The sequence below is a fragment of the Otolemur garnettii genome, unplaced genomic scaffold, assembly GCF_000181295.1.
Source record: "Otolemur garnettii isolate 467f Iridium unplaced genomic scaffold, OtoGar3 scaffold00063, whole genome shotgun sequence".
Lineage (NCBI taxonomy): Eukaryota > Metazoa > Chordata > Mammalia > Primates > Galagidae > Otolemur > Otolemur garnettii.
Genome location: NW_003852458.1, coordinates 1,988,688 through 2,015,701, shown reverse-complemented (window position 1 = coordinate 2,015,701; position 27,014 = coordinate 1,988,688). Strand labels below are relative to the sequence as shown.

At 43.4% G+C, this 27,014-nt stretch overlaps 1 protein-coding gene across 2 annotated transcripts in view; it reads right to left on the bottom strand.

Moving 5' to 3' along the window:
• Window positions 1–328: 328 nt before the first annotated feature.
• Window positions 329–27,014, bottom strand: part of NPR3 (natriuretic peptide receptor 3) — a 64,883-nt gene continuing 38,197 nt past the window's right edge. The window contains exons 4-8 of one of the 2 annotated variants that reach the window (XM_012807075.2): window positions 11,804–11,939; window positions 5,922–6,016; window positions 3,796–3,931; window positions 2,115–2,202; window positions 329–1,128 (exon numbers count right to left, since the gene is read on the bottom strand). In XM_012807075.2, coding sequence (XP_012662529.1) covers window positions 1,017–1,128; window positions 2,115–2,202; window positions 3,796–3,931; window positions 5,922–6,016; window positions 11,804–11,939 — 567 coding nt within the window. In that variant the 3' untranslated portion in view covers window positions 329–1,016. The remainder of the gene's footprint in view (window positions 1,129–2,114; window positions 2,203–3,795; window positions 3,932–5,921; window positions 6,017–11,803; window positions 11,940–27,014) is intronic. The other variant, XM_003792926.3, reaches the window with a different exon arrangement.

The window sequence follows — 27,014 nt, the reverse complement described above, 5'->3', positions numbered from 1 at the left end:
TACATCATTTGGTCAGAACTGAAAAGGGTGTTGCAAAAAAAAAAAACAAAAAACAAAACCTCGTATTTAAAACAATTAAAATGCAAAACAGTTACAAACTCAGGTGTTCCTGAAGAGGCTGTGACCTGAATACATTTCCAGATCTCTGTAAGGAAAGCAGCAATCAGGATTTGGCTTTGGCCTTAGGGAAGAGGGAAACAGAGAGAAAGAGAAGCATCTTTCATCATTATTGGTTTGTTGTACACGTCACCCATGCTTTTAAAATATAAGTGAAATTTAATCTTCAAAATGAAAAAATAGACACATTTCCTGATACCAAAATGCAAGATTAAGGTACTTAAAATGTTAATGTGAAATAGGGCTTTTTTTTTTTTTTTTAACATTTGTAAATCCTCCTACCTCACTACTATTTACAGCTTCCAGAGTGGCTTTCATAAGACTCTGAGAGACAGGGAAGAAATTCTTTTTTAAGCTATGAAATTAGAACCTGAATGTAGACATTGGACAGAGCAACTCTCAACCGCAAATCTGTCCACCAGCTCCAGAGAGAGTAATGCTGCATTTCCAACCTTGAGATTTTTCATTTCATTTTCCTCTTACTGGGTGTTCAATTCTTTCCAAGAATATTCTACTTGTAAAAATGATTTTATTCTAGCTACAAAACATTTCATTGAAGAAAACCACATTTTTATATCCTCGTGTGAACAGTCCCCAAAAGCCATCAAGATATGGAAACATCAGATTTTAAAATATAAATCTAATCCTATGCCCTTGAAACAGTAGGAACATTTAGCAGAGTGACCTTATGTCCTTATATTTGTTTGTCATGAGATGAAAGGCCAGGAGGCAGATGGTGATTAATAATAGTTCCTGAGCTGCTAAAGAAATTTTAAAATGAAATGACTGCTTAAAACAATGGATTCTTCAAGAACGCCCCTTCTGTTTCATTGAGGAGGATGTCTTTCATCCCATTTATCTCCTTAAAGAATCTCGGGCAGAAAAAAAGGGGGCTTCCTTTAGGCCACCGAAAAATGAGATCTGATGGAATCTTCCCGTAGCTCCCGGTGTTTTCCAACGTTACTTTCTTCTTGCTGGTTTCGCCTCTCAATGGTTATTCTGTATTTCTTCCTGGGTAAAGGGAAAGTGAATGTAGTAATAAAACTCGGATCCAAACTACTATGGTTTCTCTTACAAAGAATGCCCTCAAGGGACATCTGGGTCCAGGGTGATAAATGAGAAGTGATGGAATATGAAACCCTGGTCAGAGTTTAAAGTAGTGTGCCTCCAGGCATTGTGCCCTCATTCAAGGAGCAAAATTGGCATGATTTCCGAAATGCCATAGAACAAGCCTTTCCCTTCTTCCCTGGGTGCCTTGGGGGTTTGGTCTTGTCTTTTGTGCCACAGAAGTTCTCCCTGACTCCCAGGATACGTCCTAGATAAAGAACAGATTAAGTGTACTGTGACCAAAGGAACAGGAATACAATTGTTCCCACAAAGGGTCACATACTCCCAGAGTTATAATTCCGTGCAGAAATAAAGAAATCATGCTCTATTGACTTATGAATAAGCCATAAACTCAGCCACCAAAGATTACAAAGGAATGGCCCATCCTGGCTGGGTGGAACACTCAGTACCTTGGATACACACACATTATTACAATTTTACAAGCCTTGGAGCTTAACCATAGTGGTAACTAAGCATACAGGCTCTCCAAATACTGGGCACAGATCAGCCTGAAAGCATGGGCTACTCAGAGCACCCTCATCCTCTTTAAGGTGAACCCAGGCACCTGTTTCTGAATTGGAGGAAAACTGAGAACACAGAGCTTAAACTTCTTCTTTGTCTAGATCTTTCTCTCTACCAATGCAGTTGGTGGACAGCAGTGACTCTCCGGCCCTCAAGAGGATGCAAAGAAATCCACAGCCCCAATACCCAGTATGCTAACTCACTGACCACCAAACCTGGGGTCACACCAAAAGAATGGCTTGGGTCTTTTAACGGCCATGCTTGTTGGGTAAAAGAAAGATGTGGACAGGTCACAGAGGGGAGAATGCGAAAACAAAGGATGAAGGCAAATGATGAAAGAGTGCATCTAACTTTACAAACGTCCTCACCTGAAAAAGTAGAAAGCCATCAGCAAACCAGCTCCAAGCAAGGCCCCCACGACAATCCCCGTCACCGCTGATTCTTCTAGACCACCTGCTTGAAAAAGAAACATAGATAATCAGGGTTCCTTCTGAGAAATAGTTAGCAATGCCTCAAGTTTCATTCATTGGAAGATGACTCTGGACTTCCCACTCGAGGCAAAGTTTCTTTTCTTTTTAAGAAATATTTTCTAGAAAATCCTGCACCGTTATTTATGTATTTATTTTTATTATAGTTATATACACTTTTTTTTTGCCTATTGCAAAACTTGAGAAGCATTTGAGAAATGCCAGGTAAATGAACACAATCCCAAGAGAATAATAAGCCCTGTAGGAATAAAAGCAAATTCAAGAAGAATTCGGGGAAAACTGGAAACTGAAGATTTCATTTCAGATTTGAGTTTATAGTCAGAGGCACCCAGATGGACCATAACACTGACCCAGCACTTGTTATTTTTCACAGAGGGATGGTAACACTTGAAAGTGCTAGAAGATTTGGTGAAAAATCCATTGGGTCAGTGTTCTGTTTTTAGAAGTTGTCTCACCAAAGCCAGAGTTTCATGTCAAAATGTCCTATATAGCTTTGCGAAAATGTGAATAACAATTTGAAACCATCCAGTTCAATAGTGTCCCAATTCTATGAGAATGGCAAATAGCTAACCTGTGCGTGAAGAGCTTAGGATACGGCCTTGAACGCATTATCTCCCGTAATGCTCAAAACATCCCTAAGAGTTGGGTACATTTCTTTAATTTTACAAATGGAAAAACTAAGGTTTTAAAAGGTGAAGGAACTTTCCTCTAGGGTCATAAAACCAGCAAGTGCCAATGGTGGGATTTCAAACCCAGGATTCATAACTCCAGAGACTGGGTTCTTTACACACTTGCTCCATAATTCTTTCCCACAATGACTGCAGCTCACAGTTTGAAAGAGGTCCCCACAGCATATATTCAGAGTGGCCATAAAGTTTGTGTGCGATTTAGTTACAACTATTTAAATTGCACACGAAGTTTATGGTCCCCCCCCCACCGAATATTAGCCTAAAACAACCCACTGGCCTGAAAGATCGAGATGCACTTTGTTCTACCTCCGTAGCTTATAAAAGCGTCTCTGCAAAGCTATGATCTCTAACAATTTTCCTCTTTGTGAGCTAACTAAAAGAACATTCATTTGCTTCCCTTTATGTCTGAGGCTGTTCATAAATAAACAAATTTGCCAATTTGTGAAGTTTTGAGTGTTTACGGGGCATTATCTTTTTGCTTCTGAGGAGCTGAAGAGTAACTACAGACTTTGAAAATCAGAATGAGACTTGCAATGAGGGATAAATAAGTGAGGGGCATTTAGTAACTGACATTTCAATTCTTCCTAAAGGTGGAAACCTTAAATAACTAAGAGATTATAGTAAGGACATAAAAATAGGAAGAAGCCTTCTACCATTTGGGGAGAGAAAAGTGAGAAAAGTGGAAGGGAAGAATGACCAAGAAGGCAGGATGCCAGCTCGTCGGTTGTTCCATGTTACCACATCTGAAAAAGGAATGTGAACTTGAGAAAGAACATGAACTCCTGGAGAACACTTGTGTTTTAAACTTGCACTTAAACACATCCAGGACCAGAGATGATGACATACAGAACAAATTAAATCTCTAAACTTACATGATTTGCAAGGAGAGCTGTTGGTGTGCTCCACGACTCTGGTTTCATCAATTCTCAGTTTTAAAGGGCCCCAAGGATATTTGACATTTGGCCGCATTTCAAAACGACCTTCTTTTCCAAAGTAATCACCAATAACCTATATAAAGGCAAAAAACATTACAGAGAGAGAGAGAGAGAAAAGTCAAGGCTCACAGCCTTGCACAGCTGCTTCCCAAAACCCACAGCCTGATCGGAAACAAGATGCTTTATCAGATCCCCTTCTCAGGGTGGGAACAGCATGTCTGTCCGGAGAGCAGGTGGGCTCCCCTGTTGTACAAGCTGACTCTAATGGTGTGTGCTCAGGACTTTATAAGACAAGATTTGAAGTTGCTATTGGTGTTCCCGAGGTGGCCATATGCTAGCGAGACGAACTGTAGCTCCCCACGACTGGCAAGTGGTCCCATGAAAATGGGGTGCCTGGGGGCTGCCCAGCTAAAGGCCCAGTCCTGCCCAGCCTTGCCCCTGGGCTTTGTTCGGTCACTAACACCTAGGGGATAGAGAAGATGTCTTCCCTATGAAAACAAGTCGGAATTCATGGCTTGTCCCTTACTCATCGTAGAGGGCACTCCCCACCCATCTGCCCCAGAGCAGCCCACCTGCTCAGCCATCTGTAAAGCCCAAGTTACCTTCAGGGACATGTGAGGCACAGCCAGGGTCCACGTACACCCTGGTAAAGCATCACAGGGACCGGCCTCACACCCCTCAGTTAGCTCCGTATATAATTAAAGTCTGAAGAAGCATCATTTAGGAACTTCCTGTTTCACCCTCTTCAGTTACCAGACTATTCCTTCGAGGTTCATGGTCTCCTCCCTGATGAGTTCACCCTATTTGTACCCCCATTCCAGGCTGAACTCTCAGTTCAATTGGCTTTTCAGGCCCCCAGAAAATGATTATTCCTTTAGCGTTCAGTTTCAGGGTCACCCCTCAGTTTCTAGACACATCTACTGCTGGATCAGCTTTCCCAGACCTAATCTGGAAGCACCTTCACACCCAGGTTCTCAGGACTTCTGAGTGGCTCGTGACACCGCCTCTCTCTCCCGACAAAGGCCCCACAGGCTCTCACAGCCTATGTCAGGTCACAGGAGAAAGAATTCTAGATTACAGCCAAAATGCAGCAATTGCTGACCTGTGCTGAGCATTACCAAGCACGGGACACGCCTTGGCACATTCCTGCAACTTCACAGCGGACTCTGACAAACCGTTACTCCCTACCTTCTCCAGACAGGGAGCCTGAAATTTCAGATGAGACCCAGACCACCCAACGGGAGTAAAATCATTCAGTAAAGAGAGCGAGGGTGACTCCTGCTGCTTCGCCCGCACACCCAAGGGCCAGGCACCTGTGTAGAACATAGGGCAGCCCCATAAGTAGCCACTGGAGCAATGGCCCCAGGTGAGAGTGACCAAGGAGACACTCAGGGAGTGGTGTTGGTTGCTGGAAAGTGCATATTTGTATAATTTATATGCAGGGTAGTCAGAAAGTTCGAGTGCACTTGATGTATATTTATAATTTAAAATTTACATAGCACGCTTCTGGGTGTCATTTCATCTGGTATTAACCATCATGTGAGGCCAGCAAGGAAGACATTATGACGTCCCGGTTACAATGTCACAGCTCAGGAAACTGAGGCAGAGAGCCCATACTCCCTAGAAGCACAGACATCATCTTTGTGTCCAGGACACTCTTTTCTCTTCATGGTCTGACCCTGAAACTGCATCAACTTTTGAAGATGCTGTGTGTAAACACTCACAAAAAAAAAAAAAAAAAAAAGCTCAAATTTTAAAGAGGAAATACAGCCTCGCTTTACCTCTTTTATCTGATGACCTTCCTGCAGAAGACCAAGGTATGATTCTCAGCCCTTTGAAAGGCAGGATTGTTCCACTTAGAAAAAACACGGAGCCATTTCCTGTGTCTTCCCACCGCCCTTAATCAAACATGAGCTCTCCCTACTTGGAGACACCCAGGTTTTCAACTTATTTTTATTTGGAGGATTGGAGGCTTCTTTGGGGACAGTTCCTTGGCCACCATTCCTTAGCGTCCCACCTAGGAGACAGAGCGACTAACTGGTGCAGAAGTTCCGTGTGCTCACCTCCTGGGTGCCCGCTTCAGTGTCGGTCATGGCGACCACGGAGAAATCCCCGTACCGGTCTCCATTGGCGTCTATGGACACCTGTCCGGCGATACCTGCAGGGGAGATGAAGAGCTGGAAGTTGGTTACTTAAAACACCTCTGTCCGCCAACAAAAATAAGAAAAACGAATTGACAGGATTTTTAAACCAACACATGCCACAAAGAATCTCATCAGACTCTGAGCATTTTCGTTGGCATTTGGAAAGACATTGTAATTTCATCTATGTCTGCATTCCTAAATTCTTAACATTTCTCCATTTAAAAATAAAAAGAAAAGGAAATAAATGATCTTCTTTGGGGAATATGTTTGAAAAAAGATTGAGGCTAACCCTGAAAGCATCATGCTTGTCCCAGCCAGAATTTTGCATTAATATTTTTTTTAAATTGCAGAGTGAGAAGTGGAGGTGCAGTATACCCAGATTTGTCACGGGTTCATGTTAGCATTGGTAAATATTTTAAAAGAAAAATAATTCCATGTGCTTTACTACAGGCTGCTCTAGTACACAGGAGAGCAGAGGTCCTGCCTCATTGGTCACTGGAGCCTATAGCAGGTAAGAGCTAGTCTTCTGTAACCTGGTTGGGTTTTTCATTCATTGTTTATCCACATGTTCTTGGAATGATTACTGAGTGCTAAATTAGCACTGCAGCTGGGGCAAAGATGAATCAGATACATTCTCTGCTCAAGAGAGGGGCAGCCTAGACTGGGAATTAGGCTTGTTCACACCAGGATGCAACTGCTTTGCATTCAAACCCCAGTCTTTACATCTACATAGCTCTGTGACCTTGGACAAGCTACATAGCCCTCTGAGCCTCAGTCTCCACAATTATAAAAAGGGCATCATAGAACCTCCCTAGCTAGAGGTGATGGAGAAGATTAAATGAGATTAAAAATAAAAACAAGCAATGAAGCTTCAGCACATGTATAAGAGAAGTTAGTTGTTTTGCCTACTGTTATTACTACCCTTATTACTATTCTATAATTATTCCTATTACTGTTACGCTTGTAGTCTGAGAGGAAACACCGACCATGCCCACACCACTCAGAGAAGGAGCCAGCACATCGAGCTGTGGAATCAGGGAGGACTTTGTGAGCAAGTAGGGACTTTATACAGGGTTGCTGGCAGAAGTCTGTGATTTACATAAGAAGCTATCAAGACATGGGAATACTCTAGGGTAAAAGGCTGGCCTGGTTATCCTTACCAAGGCCTGGAGGTCTAAAGGAACCAGAGGAGTTACCAGGTCTCTGGGGAGACGGCCAGGTGTATGGAAAGGACAGGAACATGAAAGGCTGGAATGGGGTGGCCAGAGAGTAGAGTACCTTGGCTGCCCACCGGCTGTGGCCAGCAATGGTGACTTAGAGCAGCTATAAAAGCAAATATACACCACTAGCTGATACTAAACATGTCTGTATCAGAATTTTTACTCACTAAATAAGAGAACACGTACATCAGCCACGTACTAATTAACGCTATTTCTTGCCTGTTAAACTGGGAGAGTTCAGTGTAATTCTTAACTGGTGTTTCTATTGATTTGGTTCTTTCTGGAAGTACTGACTCCCCTAGTAAAATGAATGTCTGGGAAAAAGGATCCCAGGGGAAAGTTCCATCCCCTAGTGTGGTTTGGAGAGGCAGGTATTTGGGTTTACTGTCCTCTGGGCTGTGGTTTGAAGGCCCACTGATTTTTCCAGACTTCGGTCTACTTTGCCGGAAACAGAGTGGAGCTACCATTCATTCTGATTTTTTGTCTTCTTAATATAGACTAGTTACAAAAGACACACCTATCTTGAACTTGTGTACCTTTGATAGCCTATAAAACTTTTAAGTGGTAAATATGATTTTTTTTAATTTATACAAATATACTGGCTACGCAAAACCATCTGTCCCTCTGAGAGTTTACTGTGATGGTGTGTTCTGCTAAGTGTTTCACAAAGTATTTCATAAGATGAGGTGGCCCTAGTAATTGAAGACCTCATTACACCTTTAAACGATTACACTTCTGCCAAGAAATGGTGTGAGAATCCTCAGGGTGGCCGATTAGCAAAGTGAGATTTCGCCCGAGAGTACTGTACATACGGTGAGATTGTCAGGCTTACAGCAGAACTTTCCTAAACATAAGTAAGGAGACTTTCCACCCTCATTTCTGTTTGCCTGTCATGGAGCTCAAGGTTTAAGCCACAGTCCTATTTACCTTGTCACTCTGACCTCTCACACAGAGGAAATTCAGCTTCTTCCCAGGCCAGTTATTGAAAGCCTTGAGAGTTGATCACAGGTTTCAAGGCAATAAAATCCAAATTTGTCAAATCACATCCAGAGTATTTTTCCCTTGACAATTTAACGGTCACTTATGGTGACCATTCACATTAAAATTGTTTTTAATTTTAGGAGGGTTAGAGTTTTTCTTCATACAAATACCTTAGAGTTCCTTTGAGGCCTACCCTCAAATGGACCATTGTTTAGCAAATAAAACAGGCTCTCCAAACAAGTCAAGCCCCCAAATCTCATTTGGACAAATGAGATTTTAAATTTGAATTGAACTATACAGTTGATTGCTTTAGGGCTCATTTCATATTATTGCCTGTGTAGACCTGGTCCTGGAATGGAGATAGCAAGATGGCCTGTGGGGAAACCGAGCCCATACCCTGGCTCTACATTCTGCCATCGTGGGCACCTGCCCTTCCCCTAACAACCCCCTTTGGTGGTGCCCTCCAGCATCTACCAACTCTGGCTTCTATCCCTCTGTCAGAAGACCAAGAACAAATGACCACACCACATAGTGAGTAATACCTAAGAATGGGCTGTGGCCGACCAAGGTTGTGTCCACACACGCCAGTTGCTCAGTGTATTGTGCAAAACTTCTGGGAAATCTGACTCTGTCCTAATTTGCCCCTGAATTATCCTGTTTGATTCCAGCTCCTCCACAGAAGCAGTCAGAGGTAAAGCAGGATAATCCTGGGGCCCTCCTGCCCCTGGCCAGCCATCTCAGTTAAAGATGTCACTCCAGTTTGCAGTAAGACATTTCATCCAGCAGGGCGAAATGAAGTCCATCAACTGCCACCATCACTACTGCCCAGACAACCAAGCCGGGCTGTGACCACTCCCTACTGTCTGACCCTTTCTGACAACTCAGGACAGGCTGAGTCTGTGGAGTGGACAGGCGTCCCAGCTGGAAAAAAACACGTGTCCAAAATCTAGAGTTGCCAATATGTATCCCCATCACTGAAAAATGTCACTGGTTGGATTAGAATTAAACAGAGGCAAACCCCCAATGCATTCAAAGGCTCAAAAGAGGAGTTAGCGCCACCCAGAACTGGAAGTGCCCTTGCCAGTCTTCAGCTAGGCCTCCCTGGGATCATCTGCTCATTCCACAGTGAGAGAAGGATCAGCTTGGGGACAGGGTTACTGCTTTGCAGTCAGGATGCAGGTTTCCTTGCCCGCTGTCCAGCCTATACTCTGGGTTAATGGTTCTCAAATGACACCCACTAGCACAGACAGTTTATTTTCCACATCACAGCCATAATCACCCCTTTTAAAGACACAAGGCAGATCATGTCACTTGAAGTCCTCAGGTGACTTTCTCTGTCACTCAGGTAGAACCTAAAGTCCTCAGCAAGGCTTCCAGGTCAGTGTGCTCTGGTCCCACTACCTCTCCAGCTGAGACGCCGATCACACTGCCTCTCACACCTTTCTTACTCCTCTGGGAACACTCTGCACTCTCCCAGCAGATGCGTTCAGGGTCCCTGTGACTCTGCCCCCTCTGGAAAACTCCCCCCCAGACATCACACCTTCGCCCTCTTCCCTCAGGTCTCCACTTGACTGCTCTCCTGGAGACCTTCCCTACCACCCGAAACTCACAGTACCTCTCTTCCCCTTGTGGCCCCTATCACCCTCCTCAGCTTTATGTTACAGCCTTGAAATGGTGTATTTATCTGAGTAGTTCCCCAACTAGTGCGTAAGCTCAAGTGGTCACAGGAAACATGTTCAGTTCACTGCTGGATCCGCAGCTCCTTGAGCAGCGCCTGGCACACGGTAGGTGCTCAGTGAATATGTGTCAAATGAATGAATGAATGAAAGTTGATATCTTCAAGGCTTCAGCAAATAAATCATTTCCATATTGAGTTTTGTGTTAATTTGTTGTTTTGGTTTGGTTTTTTTGCTGAGGTGAGAAGAAACCAACACTCCTATATACACCATTGGCAAGAATACCAATTAGTAGACCTTTCCGGAAGCTATTTGGCAATATCTAATGCACTTTTAAAAAACACCAACATACTTTTGGATCCAGAAATCCCACAACTAGGAATGTTCTCTGTTGGAAGGACTCACAAAAATTCATCAAGATGTGCAAGAAGCTTGGGACGGCATGTTGTATAATAGCAAAAACTGTAAACAACTGGAGTGTCCAGTAGAAAATTGGTGAGAGAAATTCTGATACAGCCATACAGGGGAATAATATGTAGCCATCATTATGAAATGCATTGGACCTATGAGTTCTCACATAGAAAATTCTTTCACTTGACATACAGGTTAAAACTCCTGAGATAAAAAAAAAAAAGGTATTTATTAGTATGATCCCTTTTGTGTAAAATTTTTAGATCAGATATACAACTGCACATGTGCTGGCAGAAGGCATCAAAAACAGAGGATGCTAAAAACTGTATACACATTTTAAGAAAGGACAAAACTGTATTAAAATTGTAATATGCTTCTGCAATTACAAGAGGCGTTCAAACATGACTTGTATTCATCTTTTGTTATTGGTAATACATATTGAATGTTGCAATTTTAACACAGTTTTTTTTTCCCTTTCTTAAAATGTGTATACATCTGCTGGCAATCTCTGTATACTTAGGTAGAATAGTAATATACATTGGGGCGAGGGGGCGAGGGTGGGAAGGAAAGCTTTCACTTTTTGTTTTGTAAATTCTTGTTCTGTTAGATTTTCTAGCCAAGAATAGTCTCATTCTTTTATAATTTTTAACTGTCAACAGAAGTTGCTTGAGCCGTGAGATTAAGGGCCATTTTTTGTTGTTTTCTTATACTTCCCTGTTCTTAAGAAAGAAGTCACTTTACTATTTTTGAAGTAAAATAAAAGCAGAGGGCTCAACTGGACCTGCTAATCATCATGAACCACGGGTTTGGTTTTTTGTTTTTGTTTTTTTTTTTTGAGACAGAGTCTCACTTTGTCACCCTCGGTAGAGTGCTGTGGCATCACAGCTCACCGCAACCTCCAACTCCTGAGCTTAGGCAATTCTCTTACCTCAGCCTGTAGCTGGGACTACAGGCAACCGCCACAACGCCTGGCTATTTTTTGTTTGCAGTTTGGCCAAGGCCAAGTTTGAACCTGCCATCCTCAGTATATGGGGCCGGCACCCTACTCACTGAACCACAGGCACCGTCTGAACCATGGGGTTTTAACTGTGGCAGCAAATGTTTTTAAAGTTTCACAAAAGCCAACACGGTCTGAACAGATGAATGTGTATCTCTGGGATTCATACTTGTTTTAAAACTAATCACAGAACTCTTCACAAACCAATTGTTTTGTCGTGAATGAGGTTTGTGTTAAATGTAATTTTAAGACATAAAAAGCTGTTACCTAAAAAGTCAGAAAGAGACAAGGCATCGCCTATTTCAGTGGGAGTTTTTCAAACCACTTTCACATGCATTCTCTCACTTAATTTTCACAACAAGCTTGTAAGGTAACATTATACTGAATTTGGGGGAGGTTGTAATCCTTACTTTACAGCTGAGAAAAGCAAGACGCTGGAAAGGTTCTCCAGCTGCAATAGAAAAAAACAGAACCAGAGAAGCAACAGCCTCATCGCCTTACACACTGAATCCGCACCTTCAAAGGTTCTGTTCCAGGTCTGCTGGATAATTTTGCCTCCATCCTTCTTGCTGTAACCAGCTCTGAGTACTTCATGTAGGGCCAGGACGTAGAGGAGGATGGCATCATGGAATCCTTCAACAAACATGTTAACCTGTAAAGGAAACCCCAGGTGGGTGAGCCAAACACCACATGACTCACGTTCAGGAATAATAGAGCAATCGAAAGCATGAGCAGGTTAGACTTGAGGTCTATAAGCAGTGGCAGAAGGGCCACACAAAACCCATGCCACTGGGCTAGTGGGGAAAACCCTTCCCTACTTTGGGAATTTGGACAGCAGATAAGATATTACAGAAGTCGGGAAAACTGTTGCTTTTTGACCAGGTCAAGAATGCCCAGTGTGTCCACCTGTGCTGACAGCCCTTCTGGGGCCCTCCTTCTTCCCCACCTCAAGCCTCCCTGTTGAGGTCTTCTCCAGCATGACCAGCATGTAGGGACCCAGCAGCAGGGACGTGTTCACCACAGACAGCTGGTGCCAAGGGTGCAAAGAAGAATGCACGCTGGAACGTCTGCTGTCCAGGGCGTGTCCTCCCTCCCATTAGCAATAACATCTCGGTCTCCCTTTCTAGATTTTTCTCTGAGTGGTTTGAGCACATCTGACAGCTCCCTAACCCCATTCCCTCCCACGATCCAAGGATAGGAATAGACAACAGGCTTGGACTGGTAGTACATGAGACGTAGTTCATGCAAGATAGACCTGGCCCTAAAGAAACTTGCAGTTTCATGAACATAAATCAACACTGGTCATGTGAACTCGGGGAAGTTGCTTCATCTTTGCTTAGTTTCTTTCCTCTGTATATTGGCCGTGAGACTAGTTCCTGCTTCAAGAGGTAGCAAGAATTCCACGACATAAGCAGCATAACAAGCTTAGTACCATGAGGCCCAGCACCATAAGCCCAGTTTTCCGTAAATCTAAGCCAATGCTCTGGGGACTACTGGATGGGCTGCAAGTATCAGAGTCCCTGCTGGGTCTGTGGTCTATTGAGGATACAGTAGAAACACAAAGAAGCAAGTGGCCAGTATTATGGGCTACACGAGGAAGAGTAAGAGAGGCTTAACAGCAGTGGCAAAAGTTGAACTAAGTTTTGAAAATAAAGAGATGTTACATAGGGTAGGAGGTTGAGGGAAACACTTCAGGAAGAGGGGTGTGGGCAAAGGCAGGCACAGAGTCGTGCATATCCTGACAGCCTGCTGTGTTACTTAATCTCGCTAATCCTCAGTTTCCTCATCTGTTAAGTGGGGGTCGAGTACCAAGCCACTTCACAGAGTTCTTCTGGGGGTTAAGTGATCCAGGGCACATAAGATACCTCAAACAGCTCCTGGGACCCTGGAGGCAGCTGCTGAATGCTGGCTCTTATTTTTAGCTGTCAAGCTTAAGTCCCAGAGTGATTATTTTCTCAGGCAAAGAGGAATGATGTAGAAACAACATCTACAGGTCAAAGATAATTTTCTGCTTATTTCACTATGCCAAGTGGATTTTCCAAAGGAGTATCACATTTTCACCTAGGCCATGAAGTCATCGTGGTTTGAGAAAGTATGTACACTGAAGATTTTTAATAAGTGGACTTCAGCTGTGTAACTTCATTCTTAGGACACAATAAAACATAGCTTTTTTCCAATAGGCCTATCTTCTCTTGATAACTCTATAAAAGCCACCCAGCTACAGAGGGAAGTCACAGAATCACAGACTCGTGGACAAGATGGTAGCTCTGCTCTGATTCCCTCCCTACTTTGGGGACTCAAAGAGCATCACTCTCCTCACGTAGTCTTCCCGCTTTCTGTACTTGAGTATTACACCCCACAAGCTCCTTGCTCCTGAGGTGCCTTGGACAGCCCCAACTTAAGTTGTGAGGTGCCACTTGACAACACCTGTCACACCTCTATCCCTGTCCTCCTCCTCCATCCCCTTCTCACACTCATGCCTAAAGTGCTGGCCATGTGCCCCAGCACCATCCCATGCCTGGCCCTTCCTGATCGAGCTCTTTTTTCATTCTTGAAACATCCCCTGACCTGCCCCCCTTTACAACCCAGGGTGGGAAGAACAATTATCTGGTGGCAAACAGTGAACTTGGATTGCTTCTGCCCTACCAGATTCGAAGGTAGAAGGGAATAGACAGGCTCTGAGCACAGAAAACGCTTTCTGTCTTGATCTGCAAATGGATCACAAAATTTACCTTCTTTCCTCCCAAAGTGGCTGTGTGTCTCCCTCTCCTGCCAAAATAGCAGGGGAGCTGCTGCCCCCGCTGTGGCTCGCTGGCCCCCAGCCTGCTGCGGGGGAGGTTTCACAACACCTACCTCATAGCACCTCAAGCCAGAAGCAAAACCCTGGAGACTCACATCTACACGTGTTTTTTAATGGGAGGAAAGCCCATTCGCACATTGTGATACTGACACTTAGAAGTGCAAAGTAAGGGGGGGGGAATGAAGGAGGAAAAAACCCAGCGTAGGAAGCTGACTCAGGAATACTTCCTACTGAATCTCCAGGCTGAAAGGAACAAGGTCGTCTGGTGTCCTGACCTGAAAGAGAACAGCACTTGAACTTCAACTTCCTGATGGACCCAGATCATGTGGCTGTTACCTGCGACAGAAAATGGGATTCTCCCACTGGGTGACCTGTTTTAGTGTTCAGCATCCTTTCTTGCCAGAAAACTCTTCCTCACCATCATTAGCCATAAGTCTTCCTAAAATTCCTAAATCCAGACATCCCCTGCTGCATGTCAAACAAGCTGAGTTCAGAGAACATTAGCGTTCGTCATCGCCACCAAACCGCCCCGTGCAGTCTGTAGACAGGCTCTGTGAACGCAGGCTGTGGAGTGGGCCAAGCTCCGGGTAATGATTATTTGTGCTGAGTATCAAATAAAGTGTCTGGCATTCAAACAAGATGAAAAGCGTTCACCATCTTCCACTCATTCTGGGAAGTCTGCCAGAACAAGGCAGCATGATAAGAAGGCACTAACTCTCCTTCCATCTCTTCTCAGTTCTCTCCATTTGGCCCCTCGTGGCCGGCAGCAGCAGGCATGCCGAGTGGAGGACCACGGCTTTTGCCACGGCCTTTCCCTGTGACAGCACCTGCCGGCTCCATCTATTCATTAGGGGAGCTTAGCTTTTTCTAAGTTGCTATCATGGGGAGAACTAAAGAGAACTCCTGCTTTTTTTTTTTTTTTATTTTCTAACTAAGCTTAAAAAGCTGCTGCTCGTGGCAATGGCTCCTGTCTGTCAGGGAGTCACCTCTCTCTCATTTCTCTCTGGGGAGGCAAATTCATGTTTAGATAAATTCTTCAGGGCTTGTGCTGCAAACAAGCAGAGAACGCTGCAGGACTCGGCTGTTCTGGAAAGGGAGAGTGACTCGGCTCTTGGTGACGCCTGGTCATCTGAGGAGACCACAGAAGCTGCTGGGAGAAAGTGACCGAGGCTCCAAGCAAGGCTGGGCTGTGCCGGGGTCTCGCCTGTGCTGTTCTCGTGAACTCCAGCATAGCGCACAGAGTTCTGTCTCCTTTACTACAGCCAGTGGTTCCCAACACAAATGAGGACGCATTTCTCAAGAGTCCTTGGGAAAACACAAGCCTTTAAACTCCCATTTGATTGAAGGGGAGGCAGGGGGACAGGAAATGTTGATGGAGGGCAGGTAAGAGAAGAAACGGGCCCATGGCCGGGCCTTCCCCATCACAACAAGCATGGCCACATCACCTTCTCTGACTAGTAATAACCCCAAAATGAACCTTGTCCAGGCCTCCTGGACCGCTGGAAATGGCAGATAGCAGGAGGTGGCCTGGGAATGTCTCATGCCCGACTCACAGGTTAAATAATGTTCTGCATTTGATGAGCAGTTGACAAGGGACCTCTATACTCCAAAAATACAGTATCTGCTTTTGCTCAATTTCCTTTTAAATTATAAACTTGAAAGTGTACAATCTAGGGCAGTGGTTCTCAACCCTTCCTAATGCTGCAATGTATTTTCATTGTTAAAAAGGGGTCACAACCCACAGGTTGAGAACCGCTGATCTAGGGTAACTGTAACCACTGCCAAGTAACATCACAACCTCCTCAAGACCGTACAGTGGGGGAGGTCCCGTGTGTATGGCAGACACCCCGCTCTTCTCTCCTGGGCCTGCCTTCATTGAATTCACAGCTGGTCATTTGCTGGCTTATTTTAACCTTGGGGAAAGTTAAGCAGAAACTCTGCACACCTATCGTCAGTGAACTCAGGGAATACCTGAGGGCTGGGGGTTCCTGAAAACTGGGCTGCGTATCAGGCAGAAAGCAGGGGTCCTACTTCCACAGCTCAGTGCTGGGTCGAAGTATCGCTGTACCCTTGGCCAACTTCCTCCTCCCCAAACTGAAGTTACAACTTACCAGGAATGGGGCTTTGCCTTAAGTTCCCTACATAGCTGTCCCCTCCTGGGCTCAGTTCTGCCCCTGTAGCAATACCCTGGGCTGGCAAATTAACTTGGACCTTACAGCCTGAAGTGCAGCCACCTAGTGACAGAAGCAGCTTTTCTTCTCCCATTGTCTAAGACAGAACAGATGACTATACTCAAGCAGTCTGAAAAATGCCATTAAGTAATGACCCTCTCCCCTAGTGACTAGGACAGCAGGAGGGGCTGAGCACAGGGCTCATAGAGGTGGCATGTGGGATCTGTTCACATGAGCAAACTTCCACAAGGAAAGCCAGCAGGCCCTACTCACAGGGAGCGACAAGGAGGTGTCCTCAGCCTTCGATTTTGGGATTGGTGAGTATGGAGCACAAGTAAATGAGAATGACTTTTGGAAATTCTCCCAAGGCTCATGCAGGGAATTCAGTCTGATACATGTGCCCTTTGAATGTGTCACACACCACCCCCAAAAGCCTAGTGGAAAAATGCACATGCATAATGACATAATTGTCCCTGGTGGGCAGATGAGCAAGTTAGTGGCATCTGCCCTTGGCTTTGATGTCTCACCAGTTGCGGACCAGATACGTTTCTGGAAGACTGGTGACCTGACCCCACGGGACACATGCCAACCTCTCTTCCCAGGGTCTGTGACCCTGTTGAGGTGGGATGTGGAAGTGGGCAAAGGCATAAACCAAAACCCAGCAGGGAGAGGGCAGGAGCAGGTAGCAGGCATCACGGGCACCCTGCAGTTCTGCTGGGGAGGGACATAGGCCTGAGGCAGAAAGAGGGGTGTCCAGGCCCAGGGGAGATGAAGACGGGGTAAAGAGAGAGGATGATCTCTGACCTTGTTCTGAATGGCCAAAACCAGAAGGATCATGTAATTCTAACTTCTAAGACTCAATGGCTCCCTCTTAAGCTTGTCCTAAATTTCTTAAATCACCTAGAAATATTAATTACAAAGAAAAAATGAATAAAAATCCAGGTGTGGAATAAGAATGGCTTCTTTCCCTTTCTGTTTGGTATCCTAAATTGACATCTCCTCTCTGTTTTTATTTAAGCCATTTCCAGGTGTGGTGAGGACTGAGTAAGATCCAGAACCCCCACTCCAACTGTTTAATTTTGTCCAATTCTTAATTCAGAGTTTCCCAAGCCAGATTCCATACAACAACAGCATTCCTTGAAATGTTAATGAATGGTTCTACAAATAGCAATATTGTGGCTGAGCAGGTTTACAAAACGCTAAATTAAACAAAGTCAAGCAGTTCTCTTCATATCCAGGCAATAATTATAATAGCCAACTTTTATTGAACATCTACTATAATGCTGAGAGTTACATAAACACAGCTTGAGTTCTACTATATTTAGTCCTTACAAACCTTTCATGGATGGTTACTACTGTTATCCTTTGAGAGAGAGACTCTGGCTAACATCCCAACAGAAAGCAGAGGTGTTGTCAGAGAATGGGGCAAAAACTGGAGCAGACAGTGGGTGACCAAGTTCCTAAGCAGGGGTCTAAGTCTGGCTTGCCCGGTTGCAACAGCTCTCCTACTGCCACATGGGCTCAGCCCGTCAGTATGGGACACAGCTTTGTGCCGTAGTTTGTGTTTTCAGTTGGCCATGACTTGAGTCACTTTACAAGGAGACCTGCGGGCTGGGGAGAAATGAAAGAAAACTAAAGACTGACAGTGACTGTTCTCCGGTGGCTGCAACAGGGTGAACCTCCAACCCTCCTCAGGGTGAGAAGGGACAAAAGCCACATGTAGAGAGGGAACAAGAGGGCAGAAGATGGCAAAGGAGGAGGAGGTGTCCCTGGTCTCAACCACACCTTTAAACCAGCAGCTAATATAGCATGACTCGGTCAGATCAAGAGAATCAGGATTTCTGATAAGTCAGAGACTCGGCCAGAGCTGAACTTGCCCCTGCTATAAACGAAAAGCCCTGTTTTGCCAAAGGAGCCTCTTAACAAGCCGACCAAGAAGGATGAGTGTACTTCCTAAGAGACCAGCCAGTTCCAAACACATCAGCAACCTGACCACATACATGTTCTCTACCTACCACTGAATAGGAAATATAATGACTTTGGTTCAGAAGGGTCTTTATTCTGTAGGGCTTTGAGTCTTGATAATAACTTTGATAAATAATAATAATAGCAAAGCTTCACTTATCCAGCCATTTCCCTTAGGGAAAAAATGGATATTTCATTAAAGCAAATTTTCCAGGTTTCTAAATGCTATTTCTCTAAGTATCAAAATTTTTTAAATCATCTAAACTCCTCAGGTAGAAATGCCCCTAAAATGAAGCACAAGCCTGGGTAAAAGAAACACACTGCAGGTGGCCTGGAAGGCTGTGATGACAACAGAGCCCGCCGCCTCCATCACGACTGCCGTGTGCACCATGCTGGCCACACAGCGCTACACCAACTTGCATTTTCAGAAGAGCGATCTCTTCTTCCACACTGACAGAACATGAGCTGGGGTCCCGCAGCCCTGCCTCCCTGGGCTGCCGACTCTTTTGCTTCTCATCAGCCCTTCCTTCTGGGGAAGAGGGTTCTCACCGGCTGAGAACGAAGCCGAAATGCTTCAGGGTGCTAAGGATCACTCTCCATTGCCAGCCTGCCCCCATATGACCTCTAAGCACCACTCTTACAAACCACCCAGATTTTGAGAATGCAGGGAGATACTTTACACATTAGCCCCCAGGCTTGCACTGCCCTTCCCATGGGCCTTGTGTAAAGGGCAAAGTCCTACTCCTAAAGCAGTCCTACATCTAAAGCAAAGTCCTACTCCACTGTGCTAGCTTTTCTCAGATTGCCCCTCCAATGTGCCTCCCAGCCTTCTGCTGCCAGCTCGGTGCCCAAGGAGGCTGACTCGTGTGCATAGAACCAAATGACTCTCCTCTTCTCTAACTTCTGGCTGTCAGCAAGAGACAGAGGACAGAGGAAAGAAAGCAGGGCGGTGTCAGGGGGAGGGAGGGAGGGTCAGGGGCTGCTATACCCCACCAGATGCCTCAAGTGGCTGTCCCCAGCTATCACAGGCCCTGCTGGTTCCAGTAACCTCTCCCTCCCCTTACCTCCTGTGGTCTACAGGTGAGAACAGCTTCCTACTTCTGGAGGCCCTGACTTTCTACTTCTGGAGGCCCTGACTTCTTGGCCATCCTTTGTACGTTGTCCTTGACCCCACACATACCTCTGTGAACAGTACCTTTACCAGGTTTTCTCACGCTTCCTACAAATGTGTCTCCTGTTTCCTCCCAAGACCTTTGTGGATAGAGACATCATCCTGTGAGCCACTCCAACTCTCTCACACTGAAGTCTTCTCTGAGCCATCCAATTCCTGATTTCTTCCACAAGTGCACTGATGCAAATTTGTTTTATTTCACTCGCAAGTGTAGTTTGCATTTTCACATCTGTATAAGCGGATAGTGACAAGCTCCTTGATGCCCACAAGCCCTGTCTTAGGTATCTTTTTTCCCCTCACACCTATGAGAATACACCTGTGCAAATACAGAGACTGCGCTCACTTGAGTGGCTCCACTGTCACTGTGCCCACTGTCACTGTGCCTGCCTCTGGCATGCCACCCTTTCTCTCCCTCTTGCCTCTAATAATGCCCCATAAGTTGGGGGAAGAAATTGCAAGGCTTATTACAGCTATCCTTAAAATTGAGGTAAAGAGGCTCTGAGTGAGGATTTGAAAGATTCTGCTGTGATAAAATGAGCTGAATATATATATATATATATATTTTTTTTTTTTTGTAGTTTTTGGCCAGGGCTGGATTTGAACCCGCCACCTCCAGTATATGGGGCTGGCACCCTACTCCTTCAGCCACAGGCACTGCCTATATCTTTTTTTTAACTTTCCCCAAAGGCCCTTTTCACATATTTCTTTGCTCTTGACTGGGTCCCACATCATTGATATTATCATGAAATTGGCTCATTGGTTACTGATAAGGGAAAGACGTCCAGGTTTTAACACCAAACTGGGCTGCTCATACAAAAACTGACAATATAATTCCCAGCCAGTGAACAAGTAAACCCAATTTTTTCAGAAACCTTTTCCATCAAGTTTGCTACTCCTCCCCATAAAAACCCTAAACCAAACATTATCTCTCTCACAAGAAACTTAATTCCCTCTGTTCACAGAGCTTAATTTCATATATTATGGGTGGAATTAAGAAAGTATCAGCAACTTCCAAGTGTGATAATAGTATTATAGTTATGTTTTCAAAAGAGTGAGGTCTAATAGTGGCAATATAGTTTGTACCATTTTAAGTTTCCCAAATAACAATTGAATACTCTAGACAAAAATATTAGGAGGAACTATTTGGAGGCACTGGAAATAGACCAAAAATAGACAGGAGCTGCCAGAGATGTGACCCTCGAAAGAAGGGACCACATTGCAGGAAAACTCAATGCACACAGCTTTTCCCCAGAAGGTACTTCCTAAAGGCATGGGGGAGCCAGCACTAGAGCAGAAAGTCACAAGCATCTTGGCTTTAGAGGTCAAAAGACATAGTTGAGAGCTGATACTGAGGGTGCAAATTGAGGGAACAAATCATGGGAAGCAGAGAACCACACAGAAGGAAGCATACTGTGTGCTAGCCTGGCTGACAGAGCAAGATTCTGTCCAAAATAAATAAATAAAGAGGTGTAGGATACCCACACAGAAAACTACAAACACTGCTGAGAGAAATTTAAAATAAATGAAGTATCTTGTGTTTGAACTCAAGATACACAGTATATTCAAGATATCAATTCTCCCTCAGACAGATCCATCAGAAGTCCAGGGAGTCATGTTGTAGAAATTGACAAGTTATTCTGAAAATGTACACAGAAAAAGGAAAGAACTTAGAACAGGCAAAACTTTTTTCAAAGCAAAGGACAAATTAGAGGGCTCATATCGCCAGATTTCAAGACTTACTATGAAGCCACAGTATTTAAGACAGTATGGAACTGGGATAAGGATGGACAAATGATCAATGGAACAAGTAGATCAGAGTCCACAACCACTCTGATGGAGTCATTTGAGTTTTGACCGAGAGACTAAGCAATTCAATGAGATAAACAAAGTCTTTTCAACCGTGGTGGTAGAACAAAACAAACAAACAAAAATGGGAAAAAACTAAAACTTGATTCCTAATTCACAACATTTACAAAAATTCATTTGTGATAGATCAGAGACCTAAACACAGCCAAGAATTTTATGCAGCTCTAAAAGAAAACAGGAGACAATCAATGTGACTTTAGGATTTGCAAAGTTTTATTTAAAAGGATACAAAAAAGCACTCAACATTTAAAAAACTGACTTTAGTTCCAGCCCTGGTGATTCTGTCTTTTAAAAAAAGAGAATCACTTCATCTGAGTAAAACATTCTGCTCATCACAAAACACCATTGCAAGCTATGACACCACAGCACTCTACCCAGGGTATAGAGTGAGAGTCTGTCTCAAAAAAAAAAAAAAATTTTAAGCAAGTGAAAGATTGGGAGAAACTATTTGTTATACATAAATTTTTACTTACATGTAACACTGAGAATTTATGAAAAAGAACTCTTCAAATCAATAATAAAAGATAAATAACTCAATTTTTAAATTGACAAACTACTTAGTAGACAAGTCAAAAAATGAAGTAGCCAACACACACATGAAAAGAGGCTCAAAACCTCCAGTGATCAGGGGAATCAGATTTAAAACAACAATGAGATACCTTTTCACATTCAGCAGACTAGGTAAAATCAAAAAGCTTGACAACACCAAATGTAGATGAGGCTGTGGAACTACTGAAATTCACACAAATTGCTGGGAATATAAAATGATACTAACTTTGACTGTTTCTTATAAAGTTCAACATGCATCTATGCTGTGACCCAGCAATCCCATTCCTATTTACTCCATAGAAATGAATACATGTCCAGGGAGACATGTATACAAAAAGACGTATTCAAGAATGCTCATTGCAGCTTTGATCATAATAGATTCAAGCTGGGGGAAAAAAAAAAACTCAAATGGCAATCAATGGGAGAGTAAGTAAACTGTGGTATTCTTACACAGTAGCAATGAAAAAAAAAAAGAGGAGGAGGTGCGGCCCCTGTGGCTCAAAAGTGTAGGGTGCTGGCCCCATATGCCAGAGGTGGTGGGTTCAAACCCAGCCCCGGCCAAAAAAAAAAAAAAAAGGAGGCATAAACTACTAAAATATGCATCACCATGAAAATTATCAAAAGCAGTGGATGGGGCGAAAGGAGCCAGACACAAGTGCATGGACCACATGATTCCACACACACAGTATGTGCTGAATGAATTCAAGAACGGACAAAGCTAACAGATGGTAAAAGAAATAAGAATGGCTGCTTTTGATAGAGAAGGGACATGAAGGAACTGCATGTGGTCATGAAAATGTCCCAGATTTTGATTGCAGTGACAGTTACATAGACATTAACATTTATCAAAGCTCATCAAACTGTACAATTAAGATTTAGACCAAGCTTGGTGAAACATGTTTATAATTCTAGCACTTTGGGAAGCTAAGGCAAGAGGATTGCTCGAGGCCAGGAGTTCAAGACCAGCCTACACAACATAATGAGACTCCATCTCTGTAAAAATTATAAAAAGTTAGCCAGGTGTGGTCATGCCCATCTGCAATTGCAACTGTTGGGAGGCTGAGGCAGGAGGATTGCTTGAGCCCAGGAGTTTGAGGTTGCTGTGAGCAATGATGATGCCACTGTAATCTAGCCTGCACTCAAAAAAGAAAAAAAAACAATAGATTTCACTGCATATAATTTTCATTTTAACAAAATAATAAACAGCCTTCTTTTTTTTTTTTAATTTATTGTTGGCGATTCATTGAGGGTACAAGAAACCAGGTTACACTGATTCCATTTGTTAGGTAAAGTTCCTCTTACAATCCTGTCTTGCTCCTAAAAGGTGTGGCACACACCAAGACCCCACCCCCTCCCTCCTTCCCTCTCTTGCTTCTAAATTATCAGTGCATGAGGCCAAGAAAAAGGTTATAAATGAAATGAGACTGAGTTGATAATCATGAGATCTGGGTGATGAGGACATAGTTTTATAGGCAAAAGGCCTATATACCTCTGGCCAAAAAAGCTGTTTGAGAGAGAGCAGTGAAAAGACTCTGTGCAGGCATACTTGTGAGAAACTGAGGCAGAATCCCATATGGCCAGGTTGGTTGCAGGCATAAAAACTCCCTGACCTAAGGTCAGCCTGGTCAGTTGAGGGCGTAAAAAACCCCTGACTTAAGGCCTACATGGGAGTGGAAGCTTGCAAACAAGTTTTCTGTATGTCTTAGAAATTTCTTAATTAGTGCCTTGCTTAAAATCAAAGTAACTGCCTCCAGACAGTGAGGCCAGCAAGGGTGGATATTCAATCTACTTTGCTCCCCTATAGTCTCAGTCTTCATCAGATAAGAACAAAAGAAGTAATGGCTAACATGTTCTCCATTAAGTTATGTTAAAGGGATTATGTTCAAAAGGATTATATTAGATAAAGTGATGTCAGTTAAACTGTGGATTACTAGGGAGGAGCTGCTCAAAAGATACTCACAAGATGTTTATTCATGAGCTGGATTATGGATTGTAATGAATATTAATGAGGTCATTTGTGTACACTGTGCATGTGTAGAGGGATTATAATGAATATTAATGAGGTACAGTGCGCATGTGCACTGTGGACTATTTAAACCAAGAGTAAAGAAATCAGCTTGCCACTGGCCATGAGAGAGCAGTGGTCCCTGGCTTTTTAAGCCAGGAATAAATAAAGTAATGTGTCACATGCCTGAGTGAGCTGTGAACCCATTTATTTAAATATACAATTTTAATATGCGGGTTTATTCTCTGAGACATCGCTTCTCTGTGAGACCCTAATGGCAACATAGTTTTACTATACCAGGTTTTCTATTTATTCATGTATTTGAAATTTCCAATTTTAAAAGTTTTGTGTATTACTCAATTCCCTAAATAAACAACCTAAGCCTAGAAAATTGCAGAAGGTTTTCCACATTTGAGCTTATGATCATCCATAATAACAAGGTCAACATTTATGTTTTGCCTAGTCTAGTACTGTTCTCTTATCGCTGAACAGAAATAATTCTTTTTTACACACACAAGAAAAGACATTTAACCACAAGTATGTAATATGGACCTGAAAGAATAGGGCAACATACCAACCAACAACACTCCCTCAGTCCCACTTGGGATCCATCACGATGAAATGATTTACAATCATTCTGGAATCCCCTTTAAAACAATCTTTGGAAATTACACTCCAAAAAAGTTTCACATGCTTGTTAACTATCAGCAAAAATAGTAATTCCTTATAATTAACCTGAAAGTATCCCTTCAGGTCTATAATTTGAGAATTCAGTTAAGTCTTCAAATTTCAAGAAATGCCCCCACAGTCTTCACAAGGTTGGATCATGCTATGTCTTATTATATATTTTGGAGACATTTTTTTCTCCTATTGCATAAGAAAATTGTTTCACTCCCTTGGGCAACTAAAAGATCCTCTATTTTTTTTTTTAAACCCTTAGGGCCAATATATTCTATTAATATGAGGAGACTCATTTCTCTTAAGAAAGCTACCAAAACTGTGAAGAGTATTCAGGATGTGGATGTATCCTGATTTGGAATCCTGAAGATATTCCCAATATTTTGAAAGGTGGAATGACCTTAGCAGGAAAAATACCCAGTGACAATACATGAGAGACTCCTGGGTACCTGTCTTAGGAAGATGAGTTATCTTAGTCTTAGCAGCCTAAAAGAATTACAGAATCAAAAATTTTACTACTTGAAAGAAATTTAGAGCTCATATAGTCCAACGAGCATATTGTATAAATGAGAAAGTGACGCCTGGAACAGTTGCCTGATTCAGCCAACGTCATTCAGAGAGAAGGACAGAGCTACAGTGGGAACTCAAGCCCCCTGACTCCAAACACCTTCATCATCAGTGTTGATTTATTAATCAAACAAGGTACCTCCCTAAACACCCAACTTGCACCCAGGGAGACAGCACCAAGTTTATAAGCCTCTTTCTTAGAAGACTTAATATGACTTTTCTAGTATGTATAAAGAGTTCCAAGAAGTTATCCACCTACCAGAAGAGATTTAAAAAATAAAAAGAAAGAGGAGGAAATTTCCCTAACAAACACAGTTTTTAATTAACCATCAGAAAATAGGATCAAAGGGAGGGGAATGTAATATTGGATACTAGATCGTTAACGTCAGGTTGAGAGTTGTTGAAAAAAGAATTATAAATTGACATAAAGCCAGAAAAAGTGCTTAATCTCTTTAAATCCACAGCTGAAAAAGTCACTACATCATTACTTAAGGGCCTGCTATAGTTTTTTAAGAACTGAGATAAAGAATTTAAAGGGGGGGAAATATTCCTGTCTAGAAGATGTTCTCAGAGAACTGAGACACCAAAAATCTTCCATGTCAATATCAGTGTTGTCTGCTGCAGGGGCCCTCCCTCATGCTCAGGGCATAATGGATGAACTAAGGGGGCTGGCAGTGTGCTCACATTTTTCTCTCTGCCCATATTATTGCATCCATAGTGGGCCACTTCAAGGCCCCTATGCATTATCCATTCATCCAACATGGAAGCCTCTTAGTTCCTTGACCGCCGTTAGAATGAATTTCATCACCACTCAATTTCATCCACTCGCTCTCATGTGCATTCTCTCAACCAATGTTTCTCAGACTTTAACATGCATACAGTGCACCTGTTGATTTTGTTCAAATGCAGATTCAGTAGCTCTGACCGACCAGGGACTTAGATTCTTCATGTCTATAGTGTCTCCTGTGATGCTAATGTCACTGGTCCACAGACACCCTTTGAGTCACAAGACTCTAGACCATATTATCACCTGGAACTACTCTACTTTCAAAATCCTTAGAAATCGTATTTTTTTACTTCAATCCCCTAACCTTCCTACACTCTTCTGTGCGTAGAACAAGCTCTATGAACTTAGACTTCCATTCCCTTGATTCTTCCTCTTGGTTTAGGTGTGGAGCTCTGAATGGAGCCATCCACAATAAGGAGATGAGGTAGGTAGACATAGTGCTATTCAGGCAGAGGGGCCGGTGGGAAACTGGAAGTGGGAGATACCACTCAGGAGAGAGGTTGCAGTTGGAGATAGAAATTCAAGTGTTGTGCATATAGAAGTGAGTATCCCACCCAGGCAAGTAGGTGTGCTGCCCAAAAAGAGTATTCAGGGAAGACCCTTGGGAAACATCAATATTTGTGGACCAAATAGAAATGAGTCATCATTGAAGAAGACTAAGAAGGACACAGCAAGGTAGGAAGAGAACTTGGAGATGGTGGTGTGTGGGCAGCCAAAGAAGGAAGAAATTTCAAAAAAAGGAAAGAAAGAAATAAAAAGAGAGAGAGATCCTTCCAAACTACTTCTCTAGCAATCCCTCCATCCAAGCTTGGTCATTTCACTATTCCCAAAAATTTGTCTAAAGTGTCTCTAATCTAAGCTTCAATTCTCTGTATTCGCCTCATGTAGGAGACTCATTTGCACCCATCTATCTTGACTCCTCAGGAGCCACCTACACAGGTGCTGAATGGTCCTCGCTGCACCCAGCACAATGCCTTACCCACAGGAGGAGCTCAGAAAGTGGTGGGTGGCATGCACACAGGGCCAACTCACACCCAGGGAGACAGCACCAAGAAAGCACCGACCATCTCAGACTCAACTACATGCCTGGTGATAAAGCCCGTGGTCAGCAAAAAATGCATGCCCTTCAGGGCAAAGGAATCACATCTGAAATCTGTTTAATCCAAGA